The following is a 20,008-nucleotide window of genomic DNA, read 5'->3' as shown; positions in this document are numbered from 1 at the left end:
CTTGCAACATGCCAACGGCACGTTCACGTTGCACATTTGACAATCGTGGCATTTCAAGTACCGTTAGAACTGTGGTTTAAAAGTGTTTTTTCAATTCTTGAGGCCAATGCATACACGTGCATATGAAGAAAACTTCGATGCGAAGATCACGTGATCGACTGCACGTGCACGTGGCACTAACGTCATTTGCACGACGAATCGATGGGTTTGAGTGGGTTTTGCTAACGTTTTTCTAGAGTCGAAAGATAGGGATCCCATTTCGGATACATAGATGTATCATCAGAGAAAAATTATTCATTATTTTTAAAATTACATTTTGCGAAGTTTCTTTTTTGACTCAGTATATAAAAAGCTTGACCGGATTCACTACGTCGATTGTACTTCGGATAGAAAATCTCGAACATGTTATAAGAAACTGAAGCATATAATCCAAAGCCATTTCCATAACATGGGTGCGTTTGGAAGCCGAGTTCGCGTTCGCTCGTCGCGCCGAAAACCCGGGTTCGATTCCCCACATGGGTACAATGTGTGAAGTCCATTTCCCTTTCCATATAGACAAGGAAACTCTGATTAAAGAAAATCAATTGAACGAAGCCGACTAGATAATGAATTATGTCCTCGTGAATGGCTATCAGAATGTGAGGGTTGTGAAGACCTTCTCTAACCCGGATCTTCACGGGTATTAAAACTGTGACTCATGGGGGATCGTATGAAAACACCCCTCTGAACAAGGAAGTAACGTGACTTTTTTAACCACCTAATTGACCCCTCATTCTTATCATGTATTTCTTGGACGTTTTCGGAAAACAATTGCAGTGGTTATGTGATGAAGGCAACCCGATTGTTCATCGTATACGTAAGTAGGAAATGACAGTTTAAGCTAACGAGCGCCTAGGAGGTTTGCTTGCTTGCTTGCTTGATTGATTGATTGCTTCAACTTGTATACATCACGACTCCGGGTAATTTTCATACAGAGGTAAATAGGTATCAGTTACACATGGAACAAACATGATAATGCCCCGGCACTCACAATTACATTACACTACCCTGAGCACAACATCTCTTCTTCATCTAAACGTTAATTCACCAGAAAAATAGTCTGGCGTGAATCTAGTTATGGCAATTAAATAAATAGATTATCTAAAATAAGTGATGACACCAAGAGTTAAACATGTCCTGCTCTAATAATAATAACAATGATAATAATTCATTTATATAACGCCAAGCATTACTCAAACGGTAACGTGCGTAAAATATGTGTGTGCGTTGTCGATTGGCTATCGCTTTCACATCACGTAAGTACCGTTGCATGAACAACACCCTCTCAAGGTAAGGCCATAAATATTAACGTGTAACCTTTGACAGAATATAAGAACACATATTGCATGATATATTGCCCAGTCCAGGGCGGAAACCTCCAGTGAGTGTTTTATACCCGCATGTTATATCATTTACCTTGATGGGGAGATCGATATACGCATTACAGGCTCCATCTGTGTTAAACTGTGTCTAACTGGTCTACCTGCTCACTGATCCAATACCTGACGACAGAGTTGTTGTCAGAAGGTAAGAACAACGTTATCTTTGATGGTAATATACGTTGCTAGTAGAACACCAGTGCCAATCGATCTACTGCTGGGTTGTCAGTTATATTTGAAAATATTCAACACTGTCTCAAAATTCATGAATCGAGTAACCATGGTCCGGAAATTTATCATCCTGTTAGATTAATTATCCGTTTTGGTAAATAATTCGATGGTATTCTATGGTGTAGAATAAACAGTTTCCCTTAAAAATGAAAACAGTCTTGCAGAGGTACAAACGGGATTTAGTAAATATTCTACCACTGATCACGGTTCACACTCTACAGGACCCGTGAAGATCCGGGTTAGAATACTGATCTTCAGTAACCCATGCTTGTCGTAAGAGGCTAACGGGATCGATGCTCATGCTGTTGATCACTGGATTGTCTGGTCCAGACTCGATTATTTCCAGACCGCCGATATATAGCGGGAATATTGCTGAGTGCGGCGTTAAACTAAAGTCACTCACACTCTACAGCCTAATCGAGTTGTTCAAAGTACGAAAGAGGCAATTGTTGAGCTGTTTTATAGATTATAAAAAGGTTTTTTTATTGTGTACGGAGAAATGGTCTTTGGTGTAAATCATCGGCCGGGGATTAATGGGAAATGAATTAATAGATCAATGCATGATGATATCGTATGCGACTGAGATTTAGAATCGTTGTTATTTTAACGTTGGAGTTAGACAAGGAGGCAGTTTATCGCCAGTCCTTTTTTCCTTGCACTTGAATGATGTAGAATCATACACAATGTTTTGTAGATATTGCCATAGTTTTATTTATACTTCTGTATGCGGACTACACGGCTCCTTTAATCCTGATATGTTAGACCTACAAGCATCAGTTAATCATTTTGAAACATATTGTTAATTGTGCAAATTAAAGATGAAACGAAGATTCCTATTTTCGGTGGTGCCAAAATTGACAAAAGAAGCAAATGCATTTGAATGAAAACTATGTGGACTTTGTGGATACATATAGATATCTTGGTTTTGATATCCAAACCAATAAACAATTTCTAAATCTGTTAATACTCTGTGTGACCAAGCAACAAAACATGTATATTATCTCAGGTAATTTCGCAATCTCACTTTAAAATGCCAACTCTATCTCTTTGACGCTATGGTAAAACCATCACTACTGAATGCATGTGAACTAAATGAAAAATGTAAGGTTAATGTACAGTTTCTCAGATGGGTTTTACCGTTAAAGAAAAGCACACCTTTAACAATGTTCGAATTCTATGGCGAACTTGGTAGAACCCACTTTGCCTAAAATGTTAAGTAAAGTTCTAAAACCTATGGTCAAATCTTATGTCTGGAAAATGTTGCAAACAATCGTTTGTCAACGGACTGATAAATGGTTGTTTTTTATTCAAATTATATGTCTCAAAACCTGTAACTGATACATACTGACAATATTGGAATGCAGATATTTCAAATTCTAGTAAGTGCTAGAAACATTATTAATAAACGTGTTCACAATTTTAGTGAGACCTATGATGACGAATATGGTGCTGACAAATCTAGAACCACAACCAGAGCAAGCAGGGATTCGAACTCACGATCACAGGTTTCTACTACGCCGTAGGGACAGCAGGGAACCTAGTGGTTAAAGCGCTCGCTCGTCACGCCGAAGACCCGGGTTCGAGTACCCACATGGGTACAATGTGTGAAGCTAATTTCTGGTGGCCCCCGATATTGCTGGAATATAGCTAAAAGCGGCGTAAAACTAAACTCACTCACTCACTCTACTGCCCCTTAGGAGACTTGCAACTCCCCAGACTACTGGGCAAGACGTGGGAAACATTAATCTCTTGATCAAAATTACTGTTTTAAACAGACAGTTCCTACATTTTCACCCAAACCGTACATTCGATGTAACTTCAAGAAAACCACATTTAGAAAACATTTTGCAGTTCTGTTAGTCAAAGATACCGTTATCTTATCGTGTGTGTTTTAACGTCTACGTGTCAACATGACCCCCACTGACATTGTAACACTTTATTTATAGTAAACTGGGTGTAGTATTTATCAGTTTAAGGTTTAAAATATTTCACTCAGTTTGCTTTGGTTCCAGAAAGATCTGCAATGCTCGGTTACAAGGATCTGTGTTTCGTGCTTCTGGTGTGTTGCTGTTCAATAGGTAAACTGTTCACTATTCACTGTGTCCTATTCAGGATTATACTGCCTCACAGTCACTGAACCATATTATTTTCCATACAGCCCAGCCCTCCTTGCAATGCTAAAGCTCTAAATTAAGCAAGTCTAGATTTCTTCAGGTTCAGGAATCTCGGGTCACCCTGGGGCTCCTTTTCAATTTGAATGGGTTTATTTGTTACTATGAAAGTTATATATATTCAGAGACTAAGCGTTAGTCTATATTCAGGATATACCATTCACTTTACACTCTGCACTGTTTACTATTACCCTTCTCTGTTCCCTATTTACTGTTAGCATAAATGTTGTTTGTGTTCGTTGTTGTTGTAAAATGGTAGAATTCCCTAATGGCACACCCCACTCCACTCCACTCCACTCCACTCCACTCCACTCCACTCCACTCCACTACACTACACCCCACTCCACTCCACTCCACTACACTACACCCCACTCCACTCCACTCCGCCCTCCAGGTTTAGTTATTAATAAGGCGTGCCCAATAACTACCATTCGCATTGAATATTCATAATTTTCAGCACGAAAGCGGCATTACATCTAACGCACTCACACACCCTCTCCCTGAATCAGGGCGGTGGGGTAGCCTAGTGGTTAAGGCGTTCGTCGTCACGCCGAAGGGGTTCGATTCCCCACATTAGCACAATGTGTGACGCCCATTTCTAGTGTCCCCCGCCGTGATGTTGATGGAATATTGCTAAAAGCGGCGTGAAACTTAACTTACTCACTCACTCTCCCTGAATCAGTTGGCATGTATTACTGTATATTTCAAGTTTACTCAGGGTTGTTCGACCTACCTATAGCTACGCAATCAGAATATATATAGTCAGTTCCTTAGGCTTTTGCTCTGTATATAATTTTAGTGATTTCAAATGGAGTCATGATGATGCAGATCCGTTGTGATGATATGATGTAACATGTACTATTATGCATTTTTGTGGTCACTTACAGACTTTTCCAAATCGTCAACATCGACGGTTATCAATTATTCATCTAGTTATACGGATAACTCGGTAACCGAGTCCTTATCGGTTGGGACAGCGACGCCTGTTATCGATTCCTCAACAGTTCCGGTGGAGACTTCGGTAACCGATTCCTTATCGGTAAGGACAACGACGTCGGTTATCGATTCCTCACCAGTTCCGGCGGAGACCTCGGTAACCGATTCCTTATCGCTTGGGACAGCGACGCCGGTTGTCGATTCCTCAACAATTCCGGTGGAGACTTCAGTAACCGATTCCTTATCGGTGGGGACAGCCACGCCGGTGATTGATTCCTCAACAGTTTCGCGGGAGACTTTGGTAACCGATTCCATAACAGCGTCGTCGGTAGTCGATTCATCGTACAGTCCAACGCCATCCTCGGTAACCGATTCCTCAACTAGTACAACGGAACCAGAGACAACTCAGCGTATGTTTCTCTTTGTTTGTTTGGGTTTTTTTTTTGTTTATTTGTTTTATTTGTTGCTAATACTCCAGATATCTGGCTGAGATATGTAATACTCAAGTCTTGACCGTTTAATCTAGTGATCGATGTCATGAGCCTATATTTACACAGTGGAGATAAGATGACATGAATCAACCAATCAGCGAGCCTGACCTACCGATCCCTTCAGTCGCCTCTTACAACAAGCATGGGCTGTTGCAGACCTACACGGGTCTAGGAAGACCTACACGGGTCACAGCCAGGACCTACACGGGTCTAGGAAATATAAATATATAATAGACTTGTCTTTATCAAAGTACATTGTCGGGGCGTAGGGGTAGCCTAGTGGTTAAAACGTTGGCTCGTCACGCCGAAGACCCGGGTTCGAATCCCCACATGGGTACAATGTGTGAAGCCCATTTCTGGTGTTCCCCGCCGTGATGTTGCTGGAATATTGCTAAAAGCGGCGTAAAACCAAACTCAGTCAGTCAGTCAAAGTACATTGTCATTGTTTACACTTGAGCCGATTACTAATGAAATATATATCCATGTCGAGATGTGAGAACAATGATATCATTGGTTGTCATCATGATTCAACAAAGAGTCACATGACCTTCGTGTTACAGCACCGCCAACAACGCGACCACCGCAGGACATCTCTACCTCCAAACCCAATCTGGGTAAGTGTTTCACCAGAGAGTTAGGACTTGGTTGTTGTTTAACGCCGCACTCAGCAATATTTCAGCTATATGGCGGCGGTCTGTAAATAATCGAGTCTGGACCAGACAATCCAGTGATGAACAGCATGAGCATCGATCTACACAACTGGGATACGATGACATGTGTCAACCCAGTCAGCGAGCCCGACCACCTGATCCCGGTAGTCGCCTCTTACGACAAGCATGGGTTACTGAAGATCAATATTCTAACCCTGATTTTTACGAGTCAGAAAGTAAGGAGTATATGATATACTCTTCAAAAAAAAGACTTGACATGCTGTTTTGGAGTTTACTTACTGAGTGCATATAACTGATTCAAACATGACATCATTGCTCAGTTACAGTAAAGTCATCACTTTACACATTTCCAAAACATGATTATCCAGAAAGTGTTTGGTAAAACTACCGAGGGCTATTAAAGCCACTTGGTAAGAATAAAATGTCCGTCAGTAACTGGTGTGACCACCATGAGCATCGATAACAGCTTGGCAGCGGTGACCCATAGAAGAAAGGGGATGCCGAATGCTGTCTTGAGGATTGTTTTTGAAGTGTTGTGTGCAGTTCTTGTAGTGTCTGAGGTGGCGGATTACGCTGGCGCAAGCGTCGATCAAGAGTATCTCATAAATGTTCAATGGGGGACAAATCCGGTGATCGAGAAAGCCAACAACTGAACATTGCTGGAGGAAAACCTGTGAAACACGTGCAAATTGAGGTCGAGCATTGTCATGCTTCAAAGATCAACCGTTGACGTTGAACTGGTCTTCGGGCAAAAAGTATGGCTCCCCATAACCAATTGCGCACTATTTGGTCGGAGATTCGGCGCAGTCCAGGGATTTGGATTGTTGTGGATGATGCGGCCGTGGTGTTTGAACGAAAATGTTTTAACCGGATGTAGCGATCCTGGGCGGCGGTGGTAACTCCAGGTCGACCTGACCTGGGTCTGTCATTAACACCCCAAGTATTTTTGTATCGGGTCCATAGGTTTGAGATGGTCTGTCTGGACACGCTGAAGTGCCTTGTCACATCATGCTACGATGTCCGTCCTTGTAAACGGCCGATGGGGTTGTGTCGTTCAGCTTCTGTCGGTCTGTTCATTCTCTTGTCGTCTATAGAGGCTTAAAAGCAATGCATGTGGGGTATCATTGATGTGGCTTTTTATAGCCTACAGTCATAGGCTTCAGCTCAGGGTGATACATTATTTCATGATGCTCGTGCATTTCATGTAGGGCGCGTTTTAGCGATTCACTTCAGACGTGAGTGTAGCGTTGCGTTTTTGTTAAACGTTTCTGTTTTTAAACGTTTTGTCGTCGGCACCCATTCCCCACATGCTGGGATTCAGCATGCATTGGTTTGTGTCAAATATTTTTCTACAATTCAAATTTGTCCTATGTCACGTTTGTTTTTTGAAGAGTATATATCGCCCAGCAATAGTCCCTATGTAACTTGTACCCTGTTGTATGTCCTTCACAGATACGGCATTGTTCGAATTAGATATGAAAGTAGAAGTGGATGCGGATTTCCCCCCAGAGCTGATGAACAACACATCGCAAGAGTATGAGAAATGGAATCGCGAGCTTATAATTAAGGTAAAGGTCCCAGTAAGGTGCGAGTGGAATACAGAATTTTAGTATGTTTTATTCCGCGGTAATATTGAACATCCTATATGATCTCCGAACTTTTGTTATCACTGGACCTGTGAGGATCCGGGTTAGAATTGGTCTTCAGCAACCCATGCTTGTCGTAAGAGGCGACAAGCGGGATCGGGTGGTCAGGCTTGCTGACTTGGTTGACACATGTCATCGTATCCCAATTGCGTAAATCGATGCTCATGCTGTTGATCACTGGATCGTCTGGTCCAGACTCGATTATTTACAGACTGAGTGCAGCGAATAGTGCTGGGTGCGGTGTAACACTATACTCACTCACTCACTGTTATCACTGAAAACCAACTGTACATATGTCTGCAATATAGGAACGTGTTAAGCATGAACTTGTGCACTCGTTTATACAGACGTTATTATGATGAATTTATTTTGTTTTTCTGAAAGGTAAATGGAAATCATTACGCAGATAATGATAGTGGGGCCTGGATTAACGAATGACAGGCTTTGGGGGATGTTTCCATGGATATTTGTTGACGTTACCAACATGGCCATCTCGAGGGCATCCGGAAAAAACGAGTTTCTATTTTCAACGTCATTTGAACGCCGCTCTCGGCAATATTCCAGCTATACGGCGGCGGTCTGTAAATAATCGAGTCTGGACCAGACAATCCAGTGATGAACAGCATGAGCTGTTTTCTTTCGATGTTACTTTCATTTTGGGTTACAAGTCCCTGTGCGTCATCAGAAAGCCGGAATATTGCGGCGCTACACAGCAAACAACACGCGCACGCATACATTCTTTATTATATCTTTTCATAAGTCTCCCTACACTCCGAAACCTTTGCCTCGGGGTTTATATGAATGCAATTACTTAAAATCAATGAGTTAATTTCATTTGTTATCCGATTATTTGTAACGCGCATGGGAAGTTAGAGTCGTTTAACCTCGTAGTGTTTATATGTAGCATATAAAAAATGTTGTACAGGGTTCCACACACCGACACAGTCTTAAAGATACAAAATACACACACATCTGTCGACCATGAATGTATCTTTTATCACTTTATATATCCTAGATTTAGCAGATATTCCCATTAACATCATTTCAGTGTGAGAATAACATGCGTAGACCCGAAACGTCCTGCTAAATATAAATCATGAATCTCCATTCCCGATGAAGATCCGGGCTTGAGTTTCTGCAATCCATTCCAGTCGTAAGAGCGAGTAACTGGATTGGGTTGTCAGGTACTTTGATGTGGCTGATACATGTCGCAACCCAATCACTAGACTGTTTCACCCAGGTGAGGTGAGGTGAGGTGAGGTGAAATTGGGTTTAACGTCGTGCTTGAGAATATTTCGCTCATATGACGACGTGCATGCGTGTGTATGTGTATGTGCGGCTGCTTGTACTAGCCCAGACTGAAGCTGGTTTTGTAGTGCTAGCCCACTGAGATACCATGCCGCAGTGAAGCATGAATACCCAACTCAGACACATTATACTGACTCCGAGCCGACCAGTCCTTGTTGTACCCATTAATGCCGAGCGCCAGACAGGGACCAACAAGTACCATATTTTAACGTCTTTTGGTATGACGCGGTCGGGGATCGAACCCGCGACCTTCCGCTCTCCGGGCGGACGCTCTAACCGTTTCATCCAGGTTTCATCCAGGTAGACCCTGTGATATTTATATAGTCTTATAATTGGTGAGTACGGCGTTAAACTGTGTATCTCTTGTTGTAGTTAACACCTGTCTACACACGCATCCCTGGGTTCCTGTACCTGGTCGTAACTGGCTTTACGTAAGTGTGTTGTTTCTCACTGTGACAGACCTTTCTATGATAAAGAAAAATTGCCTTCTGTACACAGCTTTATTAGGGCTTTTCAAACTGTACGGTTTGCATAATGATACTGAACCTAATTTAAAACCCTGTATATTCAGATTCTTGTCAAAGAACTGTTAAACCAGATGGTGGTTCTCTCATTTAACCTGCGAGCTAATGTTGTTTAGTTTCAGTAATACAGACAGTCCCAATAACATCGGACAGTTCTAGTAACACCGCCATTTCTGACTGACTGAGTTTAGTTTTACGCCGCTTTTAGCAATATTCCAGCAATATCACGGCGGGGGACACCAGAAATGGGCTTAACACATTGTGCCCATGTGGGGAATCGAACCCGGGTCTTCGGCGTGAAGAGCCAACGCTTTAACCACTAGGCTACCCCACCGCCCCCCGCCATTTCTAATTACAGTAACAGTCAGTTCTAGTAATACAGTCAGTTCCAGGAACACAGTCAGTTCTAGTAATACAGTCAGTTCCAGGAACATTGGGTTCAAGTAACATTGTCAGTTCCAGTAACACAGTCAGTTCTAGTAATACAGGCAGTTCAAGGAACACGGTCAGTTCTAGTAATACAGTCAGTTCCAGGAACATTGGGTTCAAGTAACATTGTCAGCTCCAGTAACACAGTCAGTTCTAGTAATACAGTCAGTTCAAGGAACACAGTCAGTTCTAGTAATACAGTCAGTTCCAGGAACATTGGGTTCAAGTAACATCGTCGGTTCCAGGAACACAGTCAGTTCTAGTAATACAGTCAGTTCAAGGAACACAGTCAGTTCTAGTAATACAGTCAGTTCCAGGAACATTGGGTTCAAGTAACATCGTCGGTTCCAGGAACACAGTCAGTTCTAGTAATACAGTCAGTTCCAGGAACACAGTCAGTTTTAGTAATACAGTCAGTTCCAGGAACACAGTCAGTTCTAGTAATACAGTCAGTTCAAGGAACATTGGGTTCAAGTAATACAGTCAGTTCCAGGAACATTTGGTTCAAGTAACATTGTCAGTTCCAGGAACACAGTCAGTTCTAGTAATACAGTCAGTTCCAGGAACACAGTCAGTTCTAGTAATACAGTCAGTTCCAGGAACACAGCCATTTCCAGTAACAGTCATTATTATTCCAGAAACGGTACAGTTATTGGCCACTATCAAGTCAACATCCGGGCAAACGAACCGGCCGATGATGTGTTGGATGCCTTCAATGGTACCTTCTTAACCGAGATGAACAACCTGACAATATTAAAAACCAAGTTGAACCGTTTACAGGGACAAACGATATCTCACAAAGTAAGTACCCAATATTTAGTTAGATACTCTTTAGGAACATTCCATTTAGTGAAACTGTTCCAGATTGTGTATCCAATAGTCCACTCGTTTGGTTTTTTCGTGTGAATCACACGAAAAGCGATTGAATCAGAGAGACGTACATTTGCCAGACAGTGTATACTTCCATCACGATAGGGCGTGGGGTAGTCCAGTTGTTAATACGTTAGCTCGTCCAACAGAAGGTCCGGGGTCAATTCCGTACCCTGAGTGTCCCGTCCTGATATATTGCTGAAATATTGCCTAAAGCTGCGTAAACCATTATTTACTTTCAGCAAAAGTACTCGCAGAATTGTAACCATAGATACGTCAGGAACTATCATGTGAGTCGTTATGCTAAATTGGGATATGTATCATTGGGCTCCCAACAGGGTCAGGAATAGAAACAAGGTGCAACATGTCAGAATGACTACTGCAGGTAATAAATAATGGGGAAAATTTATGGATGTCAAAATTTCTAACCTCATCAGGTGAATGGCAGCTGGGATGATGATTTTTGAGATTTTACGTTCTCTTTCCAGTATGATGCCATTTTCTGTTTGCTCGAAAGTAGGATGATTATGTGATCATGTTTCAGTTCAGGAAACCATTGGGGACAAATGCCAAGCGACAGGAATATGCCAGAGAGGTTTTAACTGTTCTGGTGGTAAAAGTGAACAGGTAACGTGCCTGTCAACGTGCCCAGGTGATGCATGTCAACATGGGCAGTGCCACATAAATTCGGACGGAGATCACGTGTGCAAGTAAGCAGAAAGAAATCTTTGCTTGTCCGTGCAGCTGGCAATGATAGAAACATCAGCTGACGTGGCTCTCTCGTTAATATGAATATTATTTAAATATGATTTTCATTTTGGTGTACAACGCCGCACTCAGCAATATTCCAGCTATATGATGGCAGTCTGTAAACAATCAAATCTGGACCACATAATCACGTCATTGACTTCGTAATCAACAGAGTTGGGATAAGTTGACATGCGTCAACCAAATCAGCCAGCCTGGTCCTGTTAGTCGCCTTTTCTGACAAACATGGGTTGCTGAAAAACCAAGAATTGCTGGTATCTATTCATTTAACATCTGTCCGCACTAACAGCCTGGTTTTAGATTCTATTTCGTCATTCCGCATGTAGACGCTATATTTTACAGGTGTGATATATCGGAGGATTTCGTATACAGCGGTGAAAAATGCGATATAAAGACAGAAAAGCTGTCAATGGAGATAGGCGCCATCGCTGGTATAGCTGGAGGTCTTGGAGGGGGAATAATCCTGCTGCTAGTGGTTGCACTGCTGCTGACGTGTTGTTCCAGAAGAAAGAACAAGAACCGAAAGAGGTAGGAACACGTTTTCTCTTTGCATATAACAAATGTTTCGAACATCCAGTTGTTTGTTGTTCCATCTTTGTATGTCATTCATATGGATAATGAGTGAGTGAGTTTAGTTTTACGCCGCTTTTAGCAATATTCCATTATTATCACTGAAACTGACTATGTTACTTGAACCCAATGTTCCTTGAACTGACTGTATTACTAGAATGTGTTCCTGGAACTGCCTGTATTACTAAAACTGACTGTGTTCCTGGAACTGACTGTATTACTACAACTGCCGGTGTTACTGGAACTGACTATGTTACTTGAACCCAATGTTCCTGGAACTGACTGTATTACTAGAATGTGTTCCTGGAACTGACTGTATTACTAAAACTGACTGTGTTCCTGGAACTGACTGTATTACTAAAACTGCCAGTGTTACTGGAACTGACGATGTTACTAGAACCCAAAGTTTCTGGCACTGACTGTATTACTAGAATGAGTGAGTGAGTATGTTCTAACGTCGATTTTAGCAATATTACAGCAATATCACGACGAGGGACACCAGAAATGGGCTTCACACATTGTACTCATGTGGGGAATCAAACCCGGGTCTTCGGCGTGACGAGCGAACGCTTTAACTACTAGGCTACCCCATCGGCCCTCAAATCTGAATAACTGATATTATAAATGGCAAGGTTACGTAAACAGTCTGTCATAAAAATACAATAGGTGATTGAAAATATGCGACTGTATCATGGGTTATTATTTGCTTACGTCGCTCAACACCGATTCATACGTCTATCTGACCCAACCAATCCACATAACTCTACTCTATCGAATCCCTTCCTAACCCAACCGACCCATACAACTCTGCACTATCGAATCCCTACCTATCCCAACCCAACCGATCCTCATAACTCTACTCAAATTAATCCGTACACAACCCACCCATGACACACATCTCACTCATCGCACGAAACTCCTTTCGGCAGGGCTGATGAGAACGCTCACAAAATCTTGACCATATTGTGTATTTAAATCATTTGTAAATTTGTCTTCCGAAAACATATGGAGTGTTTAATATCAAAATAGCCACAGAAACGTCAGTTATAATGTATCGAAATGTTCACATAAGGGGGTATTATAAATGTAAAGAATGCGTAAATACTATCTAAACATTAATAAAGGCTGTTCATCAATCCTAGCTCTGATTTTCCTCCCGCAGACACCACAGTGAGGATGAAATCCACCTGACTGGGTTAGAAGGGGATGTTTGGGGCAGGGACGTGGGGGAGGTCAACCCTGCCGCCGACACGAAGGGGGTGTACGGCTACCGGGGTGTACTTGGTGAACACCAGAGCTACCAATCAGTAAGTATTCACAACGGAACATCTGTTGTATCCAATTCTTTCTTACAACAATGTTTTGGTCAAAGATTTATACTTCTCAGAAGAAGTACCGAACACCGGATTTAATAGGAATATAATTAATCTGTAATGGCGGGATAAGGTGATGTGAAAAATTCGGGATTTTTTAATAGTATTATAGTTTTCTTTTAATCCTTTAATAGTCCGTACGAATTGGTCCAAAAATCGTTCGTAAGGGTATTTGTGACCAAGGCATTAATTAATAGGATTCCTGGAGAAGAGACTGAACTTACGTAGGTTCAAGATATGTACGACCCATCACCACGGGTATGATAAAACAAAAGATCATAAAGAAGAGTCTGGGATTAGAACCCAAGACCAACGCATCCTGGCAATATACATTTATTCACCTTAGACAGCTGGTCCATCCGTTCCCCAACATGATGGGAAGACCAACAAGAAACTACAATAAGGAGACTATACTAGATTTCGCCACCTACGGACGTTGACAGGTTACAGATGATTGGTTTGGTTGAAATGTAGGACTAACTCACGTGTAATCTCGATATAACAGTGGCTGATGCAGCAAGAAAAACCAGAACATAGTTCAAAGGGACAAAGCAGAGCAGACGACTTCCGGCAGGCTAATAATGGCGGCTATCCGGGCAACCGGTACCATGGTAATGAGAGACAAGAGTGGGAGCAGATGGAGCCTGCAGCCTTATTTAGTAAGTTTCATGCTGTTAGTAAGTAACATAACTATGTTTGGAATGTGTATTACGTCACGAAAAGCTTAAATACGTCTTGTCGTACAGGGCGCGGCAGAGAGGTCCTCCTTCCTTACACACAACTGTGTCCGTAAACATACAAGTGATTGTCCAGAAACGGACTGACAAGAAACAATCAGTCAGAATTTATTAATAATAAACGAGACAATATGTTTGAAATTTGTGAAGTGTACACAACCATGAAACGTGTCTCTAAACATGTTTACAGGTCATGCCCTGTCGAAGGGGTCATCTGGCTTGGGGACTGGTCACTACCACGACGACATTTCTCCCGATTATGACAACGATGACGATGACGGATATCAGTTTGTGGATGAGGACAAACATAAGGACAATTGGTAAATGTTCAGCATAGCTTAGTGTCCACTGTGTATTTGTCGCTAATTGATGTACGTTTTCCTAAAGTTGAAATATGTCTTAATAGTCACACATTATTGTAACTTCTTTTGACGACATTAGACGCTGATATGACGAAGAAAACATGTTTATGGATTAGCAACTTCTTGATTGCAATAGAGACCCGAGAAGATCTAGGCTAGAATCCGGCCTTCAGCAACCTATGCTTGTCGTAAGAGGCGACTAAAGGCATCGGTGGTCAGGCTCGCTGACGTGGTTGACACATGTCATCGTATCCCAATTGCGTAGATCGATACTCATGCTGTTAATCACTGGATGTCTGTTACAGACTCGATTATTTACGGACCGCCGCCATAAAGCTGGAATATTGCTGAGTGCGGTGTTAACCAACAACAAAATACTAACTCTCTGGTGAAAAAATTACCAGATTGGGTTTGGATGTCCTGCGGATTGCAATAGATGTGAGGTTTCCGTGGAGGTTCTAACACCGTTACCAAGCAAGTGAAACACTATTATTATACACACTAACAGAATATATACATGACGGATGGTTGACTGAGTTTGGTTTTACGCCGCTTTTAGCAATATTCCAGCAACATCACGGCAGGGAACACCAGAAATTGGCTTCACACATTGTACCCTTGTGGGGATTCGAACCCGGCTCTTCGGCGTGACGAGCCAACGCTTTAACCACTAAGCTACCCCACCGCCCCACATGACGGATGATTGGGTTTATACAGATGAGGAGGTTTCTGTGCAGAGTGATTATATTGCTGATAGTTGCTGTGATTATAGATAACAGGAATGAAGCCTAATAGCGAAACGGGGTGGTCGGGGGTAGCCTAGTGGTTAAAGCGTTCGCTCATCACGCAAAAGACCCGGGTTTAATTCCCTCAATTGGGTACAATCTGTGAAGCCCATTTCTGGTGTACCCCGCCGAGATATTGCTGGAATATTGCTAAAAGTGGCGTAAAACAACTCACTCACTCTAATGGACAGAGTGGTTACTGTTGATTAGCCGTGACTACATGACAATAATCTGTAGGGGTATAATAACCCTGATCTCTGTTGATTGTGGGGTTCAGGCGTTTCATGTCTATTTCCCGTAACAGGTTTCAGATCTTTAGTCTGACCGGTTGGTTTCAAGGATGTTGATGTTGGTTCAAAGGTTGGTATAGTTAGGATGGGTTTGGGTGTGGTCGGAAATGGCTTCTGTAGTCTTTTTTCTGCACGGATGCCTCATGTGCCTTGGTTTTCATGGACGTTTTGAACATCTATTATTGTTGACCGGTGTCGGGTTAAAAGTTCATCACTGTTTTCTATACTTTAGGGATGTGGGGAGTGATCGCCCTATAACCCACTTGCCCCGTGGTCAGAACAAATCAAGTGCGTTCAAGGACGACTATAGCCAGGAAGGTAACAACGCCAGCAGCCAACCAATGAAACCAAAGCCACGCCCCGTCACGGACGACTATAGCCGGATAGGTGACCACGGCAGGGGCCAACCAATGAAACCAAAGCCACGCCCCTTCAAGGACGGCTATAGCCAGGAAGGTCACCGCGGAGGGAATCAACCAATCAAATCCCAGCAACGGCCGTTCAAATACGACTACGGACAGGAAGATCTCGCGGATAATCAGCCAATGCAACTCCAACCTCGTTTGTTGAATGCCGGTTACAAACAAGGACAGTCCGTGTACAGTAACATTGAAACGGACGAGACGGTAAGAGCGATGCTTAGAAGTTCAGAGAAAGCAAAAAAATAAGGTGTTTTCATGGCTGTTAAATGGTCAAACAATCACAACCGTTTATGTTTACATGTATTTTTAGGCGTAAGTTACCTATGTGCTAATTTAGTCCCTAATAGGTTCAACGGATTTAGATGGTATCGTGTTCTTAGATAAACTTTTCTTTTTTAATTGCGAAACAGAATATACTGGACACGCTTTTACAATGACCCGTACATATCAAGGTGGCTAGGATTAAGTTACATAAACGGGTTTCACGTTTTCCCGCAACAAATCTGGCAACTGCTAAGACAAATTCCAACTGCAGAAATTTATTGATCCAAGAATCAAACTATCCAGTTCAATCAGCTGAAGTGATCACAATAAACATCCTTCCACATTCGTAAGAAATCTTACGATGTCGATTGTACAAGTCTGACTATGTCATGAGTATCTGTTTGACGTCAGCAGTATTGCAGTATTCAATCAACAACACAGCTTTCAAATCAGTGGAATATCGGGAAAACTTGTCTACAATCTTTAATTTGGGGAGAATCTGATTGGCTAACGAAGCCTCCGGAACATCCTGTGGTGTTTCATAGCATTGCAATGCGTTGAACTGCGTAGGACAACTTATATCTGGTTATGTGAATGTAGTGTATATTACAAACGATCATAGATTCAAATCGCTATTATTGGTTTGTATTACAAGGGGGTAAGCGCAGTAGTTTGAACACTGAAACAAATGCACGTGCGGAACGTGAAGAGCGTTAACTTAGACCAAACCTACTTGTTCTCGGTGTTTCATTTAATGTGCACACACCCTTGTATTACAAACCAATAATAGCGATTTCAAACTATGATCGTTTGTTAAACAACTTCGATCCTAAGTAGAATAAACCTCTGAGATTTAACTTTTCAGTTGGCGAGGTAAAATTATGAGGATTCGCAATCTTAATTCACTTTATTCGATTTACTTTTTTGTTTACAGTGAAATTCATCGGTACGTTTTCACTGCAAACAGACTGTAACTGATAATAACGTTTGTTTTGCTAAACTGTATTCATTGCGTTCCACTTACCATTAGTTGTTTCTTGCAGTACGCGATCAGAAGACCAACTTTACAGTGAACCTAATAGATATTCCCGGTATACTAAAGGGTGAGCTATTATGTTTTTAAAATATAAGTTTAAGAATGGGGCGGTGGGGTAGCCTGATGCTTAAAGCGTTCGCTCGTCACGCCGAAGACCCGGGTTCGATTCCCCAGATGGGAACAATGTGTGAACCCATTTCTGGTGTCCCCCGCCGTGCTATTGCTGGAATATTGCTAAAAGCGGCGTAAAACCAAACTCACTCACTCACTCAAATACATTTGAAGAACTGTAATCTATCACGACATACTCTCTCATACATTACACATTTGGGTCAGATGTCATATTAAGGAGTTTTGATAAGAAGAAATATCTGGACTCACCATTTATATATGTATTGCTTAAACACCTGGAAAAAAACTCTAGATACTGGGGTCAGTAGAGAGTGATATAAAAAACATTATTGATGTTTTGGGAATAATCAACCATAGAAATATGTCTATCTGTCTATCTATTCATGTTTTGGGAATAATCAACCATAGAAATATGTCTATCTGTCTATCTATCTATTCATGTTTTGGGAATAATCAACCATGACCTCAAAATGTCCATAATCAACTCTGTTTACCAGTCAACGGACAGACCAGGAGTTCCAAAGGAGACTTCCTCGAACACGGACGCTTCAACTGTTATCCACCTCTTGGCGTTTCAACAGAAGTATTGTGGAAAACTAACCGGATCAACATATCCCCGCATTGTGGCAGGACTGTAAGACGAGATACGTTTACTGTGTCGGTAACCATATCCTCTCTGGTAATTTTGTCCATGTACATAAAGTGCAGTGTGGTATATTTGTAACTGGCTGACACAATAACCCCAGTAAAACAAGAAAATTGCTTGTCTCGCTCTGAAACCATACAAAAACATGAAACTGCACCACATATAAAATTCGTATCTACATACGCCAGAACAGTGTGATAGCACTGCATCACATATAATTAGAATACCTAATAATATTCTTACAAATGTTACAAATATTGTAAATAAATAAATCTGTATCATTATACAGTTGACATTCTTATATAGTTACTACGTACGTAATAATACATAGCATACGCCAAAATAGTGTAATCTAATTGCATCACATATAGCTGAAATTCCTAATAATATATCTACATACGACGAGATTAGTTTAATAAAATGTCAACATATATACGACTGTAGTTGAAATACCTTAGAATATACCTGCTGGTGCCACTAATGCTGTAAATACATCTGTGCCACATACAGTTGAAATCCCTCAAAGTATATCTACATACACCAGTAATTGTGTAATAAAACTGAATCACATATAGTTGAAATTCCGAATATATCTAAAAACGCCAGTTATATTGTACGTACGACTCTGTCCCGATATAGTTGACATTCCTAATATTTTATCTACATATGTCAGTAATAGTGTACTAAGATTGTGTCACATATAGCTGAAATTCCAATACTTTTTCTTCACACGCCAAAACAGTGTAATAAAACCGTGTAAACTGACGTATACAAGAAAGTACACCTTTGCTGCTAAGGTTTCAAGAGATCAATGTATACATTTTCAAAAGAATTTTAACACTTTTCGAAATATACTGAGGGAAACAAATAAGGGAACGCCACTTCATGGCAGTGTTCCTTTATATATTTTCAGATTTCCTCCCACAGTGCTATTCAAAGCTGGTGATGAAAAATGGAAAATGTTAACGAAACATTCAGTTGAATTTTCCTGTGTTCCTTTATTTGTTTCTCTCAGTATATTTGCTCTGGGTTTTTGTAGGGGCGGGTGGTTAATCCCCAAACACCAAGTGTGTACTTTCTTATGTAAGTCTTTTAGTTGTTTATAGATATGTATTTTATTAGGACATTCATAAAATATACATTTCAAGCATAAGTGTAATAAAACTGCATCATGTACAGTTGAAATTCGTAATGGCATGCAAAGTACATATCTAGACTTCATCTGTGAAGGAGTGCTTCTCATATTATGCAAAGAAAATATCTATAGTTCAAATTTAAGTGACATTCCATGCAAAGCACATAGCTGGAACTCATGTTTGAAAACGTTAAAGGACATCTGCACCTTTCATGCAATGTAAATGTACAATTTATATTTTAAAGATTGCTTCACGTATCATGCATAGTAAGTGTGAAGAGTGTCTCGTAAAGACAGCCTCACATAATCAGGCAGTGCGTTATTATAGTTTATCGGCATTTTTAACAATTATCTAGCATTATCACGGCGTTGGACACCAGAAATGGGCTTCACCTACTGAACCCACGTAGGAATAGAACCCGGGGTGCCGTTGTACAAAGCGATGTTAGGGCTAAGGTGGTTGTAACTCCTATACCGTAACACAGACTTACGACTGTCGTAGAGCTAAGATGTTTTGTATAAGGGCATCCAGGTCTTCAGCGTAACTCATTAAGTGTAAATGTGTAAATCATATCTTTTACAGATTGCTTCAATTATCATGCATAGTAATGGTGTAAATTATACCTTTTACAGACCGCTTCACGTATCAAGTTTATCATATTTATCTCGGGCTTATCTGTAAAAGTGGTGTGATCTTGGTAAAAGGCTATATTCATGATTTGTTCCATTGATGTAATTTCATTCTGAAATAAATATGTAAATCGCACAAAGATTTGTTAAAATATATGAAATC

General features: G+C 41.2%; 1 protein-coding gene across 1 annotated transcript; it reads left to right on the top strand.

The window, feature by feature from the left end:
- Positions 1 to 1,309: 1,309 nt before the first annotated feature.
- On the top strand, positions 1,310 to 19,981 carry LOC124256318. The gene is made up of 15 exons (XM_046690294.1): positions 1,310 to 1,329; positions 3,662 to 3,727; positions 4,825 to 5,021; positions 5,808 to 5,861; positions 7,371 to 7,486; positions 9,245 to 9,303; positions 10,464 to 10,543; positions 11,240 to 11,405; positions 11,806 to 11,991; positions 13,196 to 13,340; positions 13,912 to 14,065; positions 14,334 to 14,463; positions 15,813 to 16,206; positions 17,310 to 17,369; positions 17,932 to 19,981. The coding sequence occupies exons 1-14, from the start codon at positions 1,310 to 1,312 to the stop codon at positions 17,337 to 17,339; spliced, it is 1,797 nt and encodes a 598-aa protein (XP_046546250.1). The 3' UTR covers positions 17,340 to 17,369; positions 17,932 to 19,981.
- Positions 19,982 to 20,008: the final 27 nt, after the last annotated feature.

This window comes from Haliotis rubra, unplaced genomic scaffold, assembly GCF_003918875.1.
Source record: "Haliotis rubra isolate DU_JTF1 unplaced genomic scaffold, ASM391887v1 Scf624, whole genome shotgun sequence".
Classification (NCBI taxonomy): domain Eukaryota; kingdom Metazoa; phylum Mollusca; class Gastropoda; order Lepetellida; family Haliotidae; genus Haliotis; species Haliotis rubra.
This window is presented reverse-complemented; position numbering and strand designations above follow the sequence as displayed.

Coding starts and splice junctions, on each gene's coding strand:
- LOC124256318 (XM_046690294.1), top strand. CDS start 1,310: ATGAACAACACCCTCTCAAG. Junction 7,487..9,244: donor ATCGCGAGCTTATAATTAAG/GTAAAGGTCCCA, acceptor CTCTTGTTGTAG/TTAACACCTGTCTACACACG. Junction 11,406..11,805: donor GACGGAGATCACGTGTGCAA/GTAAGCAGAAAG, acceptor TATATTTTACAG/GTGTGATATATCGGAGGATT.